The sequence below is a fragment of the Aulostomus chinensis genome, chromosome 14 (genome assembly GCF_037954235.1).
Source record: "Aulostomus chinensis isolate RoL2024-O1b breed Wild chromosome 14, RoL_Achi_v1.0, whole genome shotgun sequence".
Taxonomy (NCBI): Eukaryota; Metazoa; Chordata; class Actinopteri; order Syngnathiformes; family Aulostomidae; genus Aulostomus; species Aulostomus chinensis.
This window is the reverse complement of record NC_141333.1, coordinates 5,684,765-5,697,772: the sequence shown is the minus strand read 5'-3', so window position 1 is coordinate 5,697,772 and position 13,008 is coordinate 5,684,765. Positions and strand designations below refer to the sequence as shown.

Here is a 13,008-nt window from a genome sequence, read left to right as displayed (position 1 = left end):
GGATATCTGAGCCCCTGAGGCTATTTTTAGGGAGGTGTTAGAAGAAGTTATAAAACCCTCTTTTCTCTGGAAAAAAAAAAGACATTCCAAGGAAGTCAATTGATTTAATCTGAGCAATGCGGTAAAATACAATACTTCAGTGATACAAACAGAGTGCTGTGTGTGAGATGATTTATCAGTAAAGGTGCTATTTGTAATTTTAAGCAAGCTAGCGCCAGTCCATCGCATCCTCTAATACCACATTCTACCTACGGAGGTGATAGTGAGTCAGGATCGATAGATTCAAAGCTATTCCGTTTCATGGAAATAAAACTAGCTCCCATTTCAAGATGGACATTGTGCATGTAACTCACTGGTTGTCCTTTGGGTCCTGGGTCCCCCTTCCTGCCCTGGTCACCTGTAGCCCCTTCCATGCCTTTAAAGCCTGAGGACCCTCTGTCTCCTGGCAGGCCTAGCTCCCCCTGAACCAAGATTTGGAATTGATAGCGTTAGAGGACAAAGTCTAACTTCAGAGACTGCTATGTGAAGTTAGAATCTTTGAGGTTTACTGCCCTTGCATATTCACCTTCTGACCGGGTGGTCCTATATCTCCAAGTGGTCCTGGGAGTCCAACCTCCCCTCTGGGACCTGGACGTCCAGCAGGTCCCTCTGGTCCAACCAAGCCTCTCTGGCCCTGAAAGGATCACAGAGTGGGTTTTGTTAGTAGAGACCGAGCCCCACAGGTGGCTGGTAGCAGCATCTCCTTGTTTCTGAGAGAAAAAAAACATTTGGAAATAAATACATTACAGGCAATAAAGTCCTGCCCTTTTCTGTTCAACGGCCTTGGCTGATGCAGATAATCGAACAAATGGGTTCTTCTCTGAAGCAAACTTGTCTTTTCAGCATTCACAGAATGAAAAACAAACGTTCAGCCGAATGGCAAGAAGCCATGTGCTTCCATGTGGAAAGAAGAAGATGCAAACAAAACTCACTCTCAACAACATCGCTCTACACAGGAATTTGTTTGTACCAATACATAATTATTTTAACTTGTTTTGTTAAGAGTATGCAACAAAAAGCAACTTTTGAGGGGGAACAATGCTATTTTTTCAGAACTTTTGCACCACAAATTAACCCATCAACAGTTCAAGTTGCGTGCAACAAACATGCGATGACGGATATGTTGACAGACTTCCAGATATCTCTCCAAGGTAAAAGCATCCCAATCGACCCTCTGCCTCAAAATACAACCTTAGCACCAGTATAGGGTCTTAAACTGCCTCGTGGACATCCCAAAATCATCATCACTGGATGACAATAATTCCATTATCACACATCTGTTATTCCTGTGTCACAAAATTGCAAATAATCACAACTCGCATCTTAAAACGACGCATTGTTTATTCATCTCTCCCCTGGTGTGAAGAGGCCTTAAGACAGCGAGGGAAGCCTAAAGTTTCTTTGAACCGCTTCAGGACCGGAGCTTTACTGGCAGCTGACATTGTTGTGACGAGGAGGACAGAATATCTGGTTGTTTCTTGCAGTAAAGTAAAACTTCTGAATTGGAAAAAAATCAAGGAATGTCAAAATGTGTTACGTGTAGTCAAAAGATTGATTCAGTTCATTCACTGTTTACTTTGTACACATTCTCTAAATGTGTGCATAGTAATAGCGGCAAACCACATCGCTGAAGTCTGCTGGCCCCTTCTGGTGATAATATTCCTTGACAGTTTGCTCCTTAAGTGTACCCAAAAAACTGACTGCCTGTCACTGAGTTGCTTTCTCACACCGCAGACCACAGTGGTTTCCTGCTCCATCAGCAGTGTGGTGAGGCAGAAGGGAGAGAGCAGTATTGGAATAACACGTTGAGTGGGTCGTCACCTCACATATGGCTTTTGTTCTTTGATCAAGATGGTGGGAGCAGATAAGTCTGGATGAACCTGCTTAGAATTACAGTGCCGAGGGCGAAACCTCCAACCTGCAGGCGCTGGGAAACTCTTGCATAAGAAAGAGCTGCTGTCTTTCAGCTTAATAAGATCACTCGGTGATTTAATTAAGACTGACCCAGTGTTCCAGCCCTCACAGGGATGTTTGCCTGCGACACACACAGACTCACCGCAGGGGTGCTTGTAAAGGTGACAACTTAGAGGGATTTAGAAGGTGTTGACAAAGAGAGCAGTCCAAAAACAGCAGCGGACATTCATATTTACTGCATCAAGGCTGATACTGACCATGCCCCTGCATACAGACACGCACAACACTACAGATGTTCAATGGATAGACAGGATGTGGCTTTTCCTCAATTTAGTACGTGTTGACTCATGACACACAGACATTAACCATCCGGAAGCTGACTCAAATTTCATACATGCAGGAAATTCAACCAGGTGCCAGAAGCTTGATTGTTTTAAGTCTAAAATCGGATGTCTTGACCCTGCTCAAAATGAAGGACAAATTCAGCGCAATTTTAAAATGTGTTGGGAAGAATCAGGACTAAAACCACAACACGGAGTCTGCCTGACTGAGCAGATGAACTGTATCTTCAAGGCAAAACAAATATACAAATGATTTAAGGATCAGTGTGTAGGATTTAGTTGTATCAAGTATGAAGGACAACGATACTTCGACATTTTTTCATATGCTTGGTGTAGACTGAACTCTGCAGCTTCTGGTTTGTCCCGTCTGGGCTACTGCAGTAAATGGAGGCGCAACATGGCCAAGGCGACGGAGGATGACCCAATCCCTATGTAGGTAATGAACGACTTATCACACCCTAATGATTGTTTGTTTCAGGTGATTACACACAGATGAAAACATAATTATGACTATTATAATTCTCATGCTATTTCCTTTGTTTATACTGCACTGTCGGACCAGGAATAAATCCTGTCCTTTTATAAGATGGATGCATCCAAGTGGCAATAAAAACAGGATTGGATCAGAAATTGCTGAGAAAACTTCGAAGATATCTGACAATACTTACAAGAATAATGACTTCACAAGGACAAAGAGAGCGAGGAGGACTGTTCTGAGCCAGCAGAGGCAGAAGGAAGCCATATTACTGTGTCTATCCCACCGTAGGAGTAACATTTAAAAAATAGTTTCTTGCCAGTCTTTCTTTCCCTGAGACAATGCTATGTGCTCTGAAGTCAAGAGAGGCCAAAAACACTGGATTACTGAAGCAGACTAGCGTGTTGGCTTAGAGGAAAACTGATATTTCTAAAAACAAAGACTCAGTGAATAAAAGAATGTGCAATCTTAAGATTTAAAGTATTATTAGGCAGTGCTTGTTTGGGCCAGCTGATGCCGAGCCAGCTGATGATAAAAAACTAAAAAAAATCAAAAATCGAAGTGAAACTCAATTTTTATTAGTTGCTTGTTTTGACATAACATCTACAGAGATGGTGGGACAGCTGATATTCATTAAAGATAGCTTGAGCCAGTCACGGTGTACATCGCCAAAGTCAGAGCAGGTGCCCCTGAAAAGTGAGGTCACTCATGTTCTGGCCTTTAGGGCAGCCAGACACAGAGCAACAGCTGACACAGTGTCCAAATGTGGTGATAAAATTGTGGGACAGCTGCACATTGGCCAATGAGGCTAACTGCCTTGTGCAGCTTTATAAGTCTGCATTGTGCGATTCATCTCTCCAGCGCTGAGCTCAAACCAGCCCCAGCAGAAATTTAGTGCACCTATATTCTGCCCTTTATGGTAGAATGGCTAATAGAGCTAGCAATCTGAAAGTTTAACAGTAAAACCCTTTTTCAGCCAAAATATTGAAAAACCACTCACCCAACTAACCCCACAACACACACACACACACACACACACACACACACACACACACACACACACACACACACACACACACACATAAAGCAGAGATTCCTTCCTGTATTTGAGAGACTCATATTATAAAGTGTGATTTAGGAGTTCTAGAGTTTAGGCACTCACACTACCAGTGAGAAACCATATAAGTGTCCAGATGAAAAACAACTCTGGCCAAAATAAGACTTGCTAGGTTCTAACAAAAAAAAACAAAAAACATTACGTCAATGGAAGCCAGAGAGAAAGCAGCTCCCAACTCTTGGCTATAAAGGGCAAAGACATTCATGCATGAAATCCCAATACACTCTGGCTGAAGACTTAAAAAAACAGTCTGTCTCAACCAGAAGAAGCCAAGCTAATCAAACATGACATTTAATGGTCAGTCCATCATCGTCCTACGTCTTAGTTTTAAATCTGTAGATGGTACGAGCTGAAGGAAAGCCTTTTGATCTCACTGGCTGCATGTCATTACTTGCTTCATTCCACCAATTAACTTCCAAGTTAATATCTACAAGTTAGAGTACATGACTGCATTTTATTGATCCATCAGGTTTAACTAACCTCGTGAATGGACAGAAAGACAGACAAAGCAGTTAAATATGAGGGTATTTAACAGGTATCTGAAATCATTCAAACAGACCACAAACTAAGAACTGAGATTAAAATCTACAAAAAAGAAATGTTTGCTTTGTCCAGTTATAGGCTACATAACATTGAGTTGTTGTTTTTTTTAGACACTGCTTTTAAGCGTATGTGTATACGCTCAACACTTAGTGATGATGCAATTCACGTAGGCTCTTGTAAACTTCTTGATAACTACAAAAATACTACGGTATTTACAATATGCTTTGATGTAATTGGTTACCTGTCGTCCTTGTTTTCCGGGTAGTCCCGGTAGGCCAGTCAGTCCTTGGGGACCATCTGGCCCAGGGTAACCTTGCATTCCCTTGAGTCCAGGAAAACCATACGGCCCCTGGAAAATATCCATAAAAGTAACAATATTAAGCATCAACATACTGCGAACACAGTACGATAAACATCATCATTATTCTCCCTCTGATAGCAAACTCAGCACTCATTTTCAGATCGAGTTTGCGTTAAGGCTCTTGCTCAAGGGCACCTCAGTGGTGGCAGCTCAGGGATTGAACTGGTGAACCTTCGGTAACAACCCTGCTCCTCTAAACTTTACACTAAAACTGACTTTGTACTGTTCTGTAAAGTTGGACTTAATATGGAATGCACATGTACATGGGTAGCTATGTATCTCTAGAGTGTACTGGCCACTGATGATTGGATTAAGAGATTGAGCTTGAATTAGGCAGTAGGTTTAGTTGTGGGATTCTAACGGTGATGTTTTGATGACTAACTTTTTCTGGCATTGATCATTTTCACTAAGTATGATTATTATGGGCAGCTCTGACAGATCTCTCTGTGTGGAGTCTGCATGTTCTCACTGCACCTGTGTGGGTTCTCTCTGGTACTCCGGCTTCCTCGCACCAAAGACATCAAGAGGGGACGAGGCGCTAATTCAGACTCTAAATTGACCGTAGGTGTGGCTGAGAGTGTGGATGGTTGTCTGTCTCTATGTGTTGGCCCTATAATGGACTGGTGACCTGTCCAGGGTGAACCCCACCTTTCGCCTGAAAGCTGCTGGGATAGGCTCCACCCCCCGCGACCCTTAACAGGATAAGTGGAGGAAAATGGATGGATGGATGGACGGATGATGATTATGGCCATCTGTGAGTAAACTACTGCCCTCTTGCTTTTATGCGCACGTATTAGTAATCAATTTTCCAACGAATAGTTTCATGATGTGGAAAGTCCTTGGCTGTTCTTCTTTTTCGTGCCTCATCTCTGTCACACGGCTACAGTGCACTACCCCCGTAATACTCACTTCAACTCCAGGAGTTCCACTCAGCCCTCTTGCTCCCTTCTTTCCAGGTGTGCCCTGAATAAACACACATATGAAGAATTAATCATACGCAGGCAGAAAAAACAATACACACACGATTACATATCTCACTCTCAGGAATGTCAAAAGATCATGTCTGACATGAGCCTTATGGAAGGTCAGAGTTCACAACCGGTTTTACCCTGTTTTCTCTTCTCAGCACAGTCAAGACTTCCACAGTTTTAGCACAATGAAATAGTTCAATCACAACAGCTTTTAATGCACTTTTAAAACACAACTTTGTCGGATCAGAGACATAAACAATCCTAATAAAAAATGCCAATGAACTTTACAAACCTCATGTCTGTCCTCAGCAACCATGTATACTGTACTAATTTATGCGTGTATGGTCACAGAGAGTAATCCTTCTAGGAATTCTAGACCAAAGCCATTAATCTGAAACAGACACAGAGCAGTTCCTGAAATGTTCCAATATTTTCTGGCAGACTGTTAATTTGACTGTTAACGCTGATGTTTCTCTTTATTTATTTCTCATTCACACCACTCAAACTCGACATAAATTCGAGCCAATCGCTCCCATAGTAATTCAGCTGATTATATAATCAGACTCGCATACAAGCTGTTTCACATTGAGAAGAAAATCAGTGATTTGGAAACCTGTGAATACTTCACTAACAATGCTGCATGGAACTCGATCAAGGAGGTTCAGTTCACAGGAAAAATTAAGTTATGTAACCAGCAACTCTGTGACAAGGTTGAGGACTCAAAAAGAACCTGACATCTAAGAAAGCAAACCAGATAACTTCACAAAACGCACGCATGTCCTCAAACGACTCGAGAGTTGACTCAGACTCTGGTTGTAGGAATCTTTATTTGGTATCAACATTATGAAAGGATCTGGCGAGCTGTATTTCGTGCCCTCACATCATACGTATCCTTACGCATCTGTCTGGCGTTGGCGGCCACAGAAATACTGCAGCAACAGCAAACCTGGGCCATCTGACATTTCTTTTGACTGATAAAACTTCATGAAAAGTGCGATGTGCTTCTTTTGTGATGTCAAAGTAAAAGCTGCTGGATCAACCACCTCAAACATCATCAGACACCTGAGATTGCACCTGAAAAGGTCCGTCAGTTGTTCTCAGATGCATCGGTTATATGTTAGGTGATGACAATGTTAACTCGACTAAGTTAGAAGAAAAAGGAAAGAATGAACGAGAAATTTTAGGGCGTATTGTTAAGATAGTTGCATAAGAAAGAACAAAAGCAACATGTCTCTGATAAACATTACCAGAAAAGGGGACAATTTAGCATTCAGGGTGGCCATGAAGACTGATAACATTTTCCTAGTCCCTCTCCTTGTTTTGTCATCCAAAGCCTATTTCCATCTGGTTCCTGATATTATGAGGTTAGGACAGCTTTTGTCTCCTTTAATAGAACCTTACCACAGCTTAGCTAAAACAACCAAGCAGCTAAGAGAAACAGCTCAAAATCAAATGCTCCTCTGGTGAAAAGTGAAAAATCTAAGTGTGCTTGAGCCAAACGTCTGCGGTTGGTCTTTCACTCAGGCAGCAAACAGAAGGATTCCTCTTAATCCGCAGCCTTAAATATAAACCCAGCCTAAATCCTGCCAGCAGTAGATGAGAAATGCCTGTGTGCACGGATCCACAGGTTTTGTTATGATGATGAAAAACGTGTATTCCATTTGTAGTGAGCAGATCAAGTTAATCACACTCACTTTATATACTCTATATATGGATAAAAAAGATGCAGAGCTGCACAAGCGAGACTCACCAGATGACCGGGCTCTCCTTTTGGGCCAGCTTCTCCAGGCCGGCCTGGTGATCCCTGAGGGAAGCAAGAAAAGGGACAAAGGCGCACACCAGCATGAATATGTTATATAAATCCACGCTCAGTTTACGTGATGAACCATTAAAATTGTTACATTTGACAAAACCATTACTGGGAAGGAAAAAGTATGAGGTTTCCATGTGCACCAATATCGAGCCATCATGTTAATTTACCACACGAAATATCTTGAAATCTAACAGACAGACTCAAATCCAAAGGAACAAATTCCTTTTTTTAAATAACTTGATTATCCAGAACTCTTCGAGGGAACACATTTACATATTTCACTAGACGACTAGGAATTATGCTCAAAAACCCTTCAAACACATCTATATCTATTTACATCACCATGTGCTTCTTCATCTTCAATGCCTGCAGCGAAACATTTAAAAACTGATCTTTTTCACAGACATGTACTGACTTACCGGTGCGCCTGGTGGTCCTACAGCCCCGCGAGATCCAGTGGCACCAATGTGTCCCTGAAATTTTCATATAGGATTATTTTTATTTATTTTTTTGTAAGTAATTTTCAATCGGTGCTGAGATGTGGTCAAGTACCTTCATTTGCTTGAGAATCAACAGGATGACTAAAGCCATATCAATGTCATTATTAGTTTCTAAAACATGTCTCAATGTGTGCCTACAACAGTTCACATCTGAGTAGAACTGAACCGGAACTATAAACTCTACACTCTGATAAAAGCCCAAACTGGTCTATTAGGATTTATTAGAAGTCTGGGGCAAAGATGATAAAACTGGCAGCCGTTTTTCATCTGCGACTGTTACTCAGTGTACAAAGGAAGCATGAGGGGACAGCTGCTTTTTCACAAATGTCACAGCCAGCAGATGGAGACAAAAGTGCCACTTGACACTAAAGCTTTAAAAATCTGCGAAAACAATAAAATAATACATGATTCCCAAATTGCCTCACACACGATGGATTCAGTTTCTAACACCAGCACCAACTAGTCAAAACCAAACTTCCGTGGCACTGTGTGAAATCCTGGGGACATGTGGTCCTTGAACTGAGCAGAGTGATGTTGAAATGGCGCGTGAAAAGAGAATAAATAAGCGACCAAGTAGATAAGCGCCCTCAGTCACTGAGGGTGATTGCATTGTATTGTCTACCTGATATCCTTCATCTCCTGGTTCTCCACGCTCTCCTGGCTCGCCCGGGGGCCCCTGTGTGAACAAAAATAACACACGCTGTCATTTAAACCAGCAGAGCTTCATCTGAGCTTCACAGGTACTTCAAGACAAATCCACATCTTCTGAAACACATAATTTCACTGTCGGACTTGCTTATAGACGATCTCGGGACTACAGTAAGATGGATGTGACTACTAATGATACTACTGAGATATGTCTTTGTGACACCTCTTCTATCATGTGTTAATACAAGAATAAAAAAATAAGGCACTGTCACCGCTCCCCAAAACCCCTGCTAACACCACGAGGACCTGGTTTTTGCTTGCAATGGGAGCATGTTTATCTGGTATCCAATCAAGGGTCGAATGCTGCCTCTAATCTGCTTTGTTGTAAAAACAAAACATGGGTGAACACGGTAATTTTGCCACCACCCATGACGCACTCTCGGGGCTCCATTATCAAAAATGCCATGGAGGCACTGAGAGCACGCCGCCTCCGCTGGTAACTTGTGCAAATTTTTGTCTTCTCGGCCACACAGTCAGCCTGTCGGGCTGATGCATCAGAAGAAAGGAAAAAACGAAAGGTAACTGGTCAACTCACATGACTCACATCGGGTTAAAGTAACACAGACAAGGATTTGTGCAGTGCAACAACAGTATGAACTCATACTAAACTCTACCCTGATTTCTTCTACACATGCTCAATGCCTCCAATGCTGATAACAGTCAAATGATTCGGCCTTAACTGAGAGAGGGATCAGAAAGGAGAGTTTAAAGGAAAGCAAGACCTACTGGTTCACCTAAGGGCCCTGGGGGTCCCGGGGTCTTATTGTCATCACCTGGATAACCCTGGAATGGAGCAAACGCACACAAAATCCCACATGTAGGCACAAGATTTTGCAACAACACGATGTACTGAAGAATTTCGCAGCAAGGTCATGAAATAAAATAGTGAAATAATCTCCTGGCAAATGATACTTGAGGTGTCATGTTACCTTTTCACCTTTAGGCCCTGGTGGTCCAATGGGCCCAGGTTTACCAGGGTGACCCTGAGGAAAGAGAGAGTGGATAAAGCCAACCAAGCCGCCATATTTCTACAGGCTGCAGCACGCTTCTCTGACTCCTGAGTTCAACTGTGAGGCCTGTCAGAATGGTTTCATATAAATGCAGTTCACTGGTAGAGACTTCTCTTGAAGCTCTGAGGTTTGGCACGGACAGAATCTTGGTGGTGACCCGTCATTGACGTTCATTCACACATGTGCATTCCCAGGCCCCCTTACCCTGAACGTAACCATCAAAATGAATGTCTAGCCATCACCCAAACCCTAAAAAACAACCCTTAATCCTCAAACAGCCACTTCATGTAGCAGGGTCCATTATTTTGGCTTCACAAAGCACGCAGGGGCCCACATGAATAGTTGGGTCCCAGGTTTCAGACCCCATAAAGATAGTTAAACCAATCCACACACTCATACACACAAGCACACACACACAAAAACACACGCACACACACACACACACACACACACGGACATTAAAAAAAAGAAGAAGAAAAAAAAAAGAAGGTGAACTTAAGTTGCCCTGTTCAAGTTACGCAACCTAAACCCGGTGATGTTGGCGCTCCTGCTGTTGGCAGCAGTGTTGCTGGAAAAATGAGCTTGTGGACTTCACCATGTTCAATTCCACCTCTTCTCTCTGCTGTGGTAGTTATTTGTGAAGTGTTTGTCATGTTTTTATTGGATAATTAAAAGTGAACAGTAATGGGATATGTGAGAAATCCACGGGAGTCAGACACAGCATGTCTCCAGCACACAGCGACCAAAATGATATTCAGCGGCTATGCTGAAGTTTCTCCGGATCTCTGGAGGAACGGAGACACGCAAAATATTCATACTTCATGGCAAAAAGATAGAAGTTGTTCCCACGCTTTGATTAACTCGGGCCCACAATTAGAATAAGCAAAGCACTGGAATTAATTTCTTTTCGTGGCCACAAATGTATCACATTGCGGAAACAAGATAACCTCACTGCCACAAGTTGATTTAATTGTGCAAAGAAGTTGCATCTCATGGGTTTAAGTTAAATCCTTTAGCCACAAATTAATCAAACTGTGGGAACGCTGATATTTTGTGACCACGTATTTGTTTCTCTCTGTCTATGGTCACTCTGGGGCTTCGTGAGTATCAACCTAAGCACTTGTCTCTAATTCAAGTCAATCCAGGGTTGATTAAGTTATCTAGAAAATAATACTGCTTTGTAACATAAGTCCCTGAGGAATGCAAGAACGAGCCCAAAACACATGCTAGAGTTTACTCATCTATCTAGCAGGAACACCAGCGCGTGTTTCTACGCGTTGTCTATGTATGTCATGTTTTACGTGTTGTGTTCATGCTCGTACATTTGTAAGTGATTTTTATAAAACTGCGGGGAGAATTAACGCACCGTGTATCCCGCCAGTCCTGGTTGTCCTTCCATCCCCATGACACCGGGTCGACCCTTGAAGCAACAGAGAAAACACACCAAAATAAACTGTGAATAAGTCCCAGTTTGTTTTCCCTTTCAACTCAGGTTCAGCTAAATATAACCTTGGCTTCACCCACACACACATGCAGGCTGGAGTTGTTTTATGAAGGGGATATAAATCTATTCTCCACAGCTATCACAACATGGTTTTAATAGCTCTGTTGAAAATAGAGCCGCTCCTCTCTTTAAGAAGAATAAAAGACTCAAAAACATCGTCCTTTGAGGCTTCGTTCTCATATTTGATAAAACTGATACAATATGAGACAGCTCATGGAAACCAAAATGTTTGGTTCTACATTTTTTTAATTTGACATAAGATTTAATGAAACCCAAGCACATTTAAGGACTGAAACTAAGAGGAAAACCTGCATCTTTTATTCCACGACGAAGATTAATTGTCTCAGGTTATTGATTAAAATAAGTGTAAAAGGATCGGGTTATAAGACATTACACAGCTTTTACATCTAAATCACACAAGATTCTACAGTTCAAATCATGTTAGAGGAGAAAAGAACATCTCCTCTTTCAGCACGAGTTAAAATCGACATGGTCCAAATATTGCCAAAAGTAGTGTGGGAAGTATTTTCCCTCATATCAAACACAAAACATGATTAATCTGATTCTGCATGAGAGAAGAACAAAACTGGGAACTAACTGGTGGGCCTCGTGTTCCCCTGGCACCTTTCAGCCCCGCCTCGCCTGGCTGGCCTGTGTCTCCCCGCGTGCCAATCTCACCAGGAAGGCCAACAGGGCCTCTCTCTCCCTGGGCAGACACAGAACAACATTATGTTTGATCCAACAGGATTATTGCAGAAGATTAAAACAAAAAGGCTCACTGAAACTGCTTGAATGCCAAGGTGCCTCTGTGTCCTGCTTACCTTCTTTCCATGCCGTCCCCTGTTTCCTGGGGGCCCCAGTTTTCCTTCTGGCCCCTGTAACAGGACACTCATCAGATAATCACAGCACACAACAAAATATCTTTTCTGAACAAGGATAGTGATCATTTGTGTGAACAGTATCCAGTTTCCCCCCCAGTCCTGTTGTCAGGAGACATTTTAGGGCCAATATATTTTTCTATTACAGCCTTGTAACTGTAACAGAAACACAACACACACACGGGGGGGGGGGGGGGGGCCGACTAATAACCATCAGACAGTAATGAACACCTCAGCAGTGGTTTTAGCATTGTTGAAGAGAAGGCTGACCTCTGCTGGAGCAAATGGGGACTAAGAGTGTCAGGTACAGAAATTAAAAATCTGAACCTCTGATTATTTTGTCTGATCGTAAGAGACAGTGAGGCTCATGATACATCAATCTCTTGCTAAGTATTCGTTGAATAATTAATGTGAAAATCAGATTTTTTTATATATATATATATATATATATATACTGCTGTATCCTGCAGTAACATTGAAAAAATCTTAAATAAACGTACACGGAAGCCCTGTTTCCCAGGCTGTCCTAGTGTTCCTGGGGGCCCTGGGTCTCCCTCCATCCCTTTGTCCCCTGGTTCTCCCATTGGTCCACGCTCACCCGGCTCACCCTGGGGGAGGGGGGGGGGGGGGTGACAGCCCGCCACGCAATCAGAGTTAAAAACAATTCAGTTATAACAACTTTCTTTTTTTTAACAACAGGGATGAAAAGGGGTCAAGGGTCAAACAACCTGTGGCACTTAAGAGGAATTGTCAACTCAGAAAGACGGGTTTCTGTACCTTGGCGCCATCTTTCCCTTGAGGACCATCCTCACCAGGGGGGCCAGGAGGACCCTA

At 42.5% G+C, this 13,008-nt stretch overlaps 1 protein-coding gene across 1 annotated transcript in view; it reads right to left on the bottom strand.

The window, feature by feature from the left end:
- Positions 1 to 13,008, bottom strand: part of col24a1 (collagen type XXIV alpha 1) — a 96,049-nt gene that overhangs the window by 9,559 nt on the left and 73,482 nt on the right. The window contains exons 36-49 of the mRNA XM_086224153.1: positions 12,952 to 13,005; positions 12,675 to 12,782; positions 12,118 to 12,171; positions 11,895 to 12,002; positions 11,159 to 11,212; positions 9,712 to 9,765; positions 9,509 to 9,565; positions 8,697 to 8,750; positions 7,994 to 8,047; positions 7,512 to 7,565; positions 5,700 to 5,753; positions 4,671 to 4,778; positions 566 to 673; positions 354 to 461 (exon numbers count right to left, since the gene is read on the bottom strand). Coding sequence (XP_086080279.1) covers positions 354 to 461; positions 566 to 673; positions 4,671 to 4,778; positions 5,700 to 5,753; positions 7,512 to 7,565; positions 7,994 to 8,047; positions 8,697 to 8,750; positions 9,509 to 9,565; positions 9,712 to 9,765; positions 11,159 to 11,212; positions 11,895 to 12,002; positions 12,118 to 12,171; positions 12,675 to 12,782; positions 12,952 to 13,005 — 1,029 coding nt within the window. The remainder of the gene's footprint in view (positions 1 to 353; positions 462 to 565; positions 674 to 4,670; positions 4,779 to 5,699; positions 5,754 to 7,511; positions 7,566 to 7,993; positions 8,048 to 8,696; positions 8,751 to 9,508; positions 9,566 to 9,711; positions 9,766 to 11,158; positions 11,213 to 11,894; positions 12,003 to 12,117; positions 12,172 to 12,674; positions 12,783 to 12,951; positions 13,006 to 13,008) is intronic.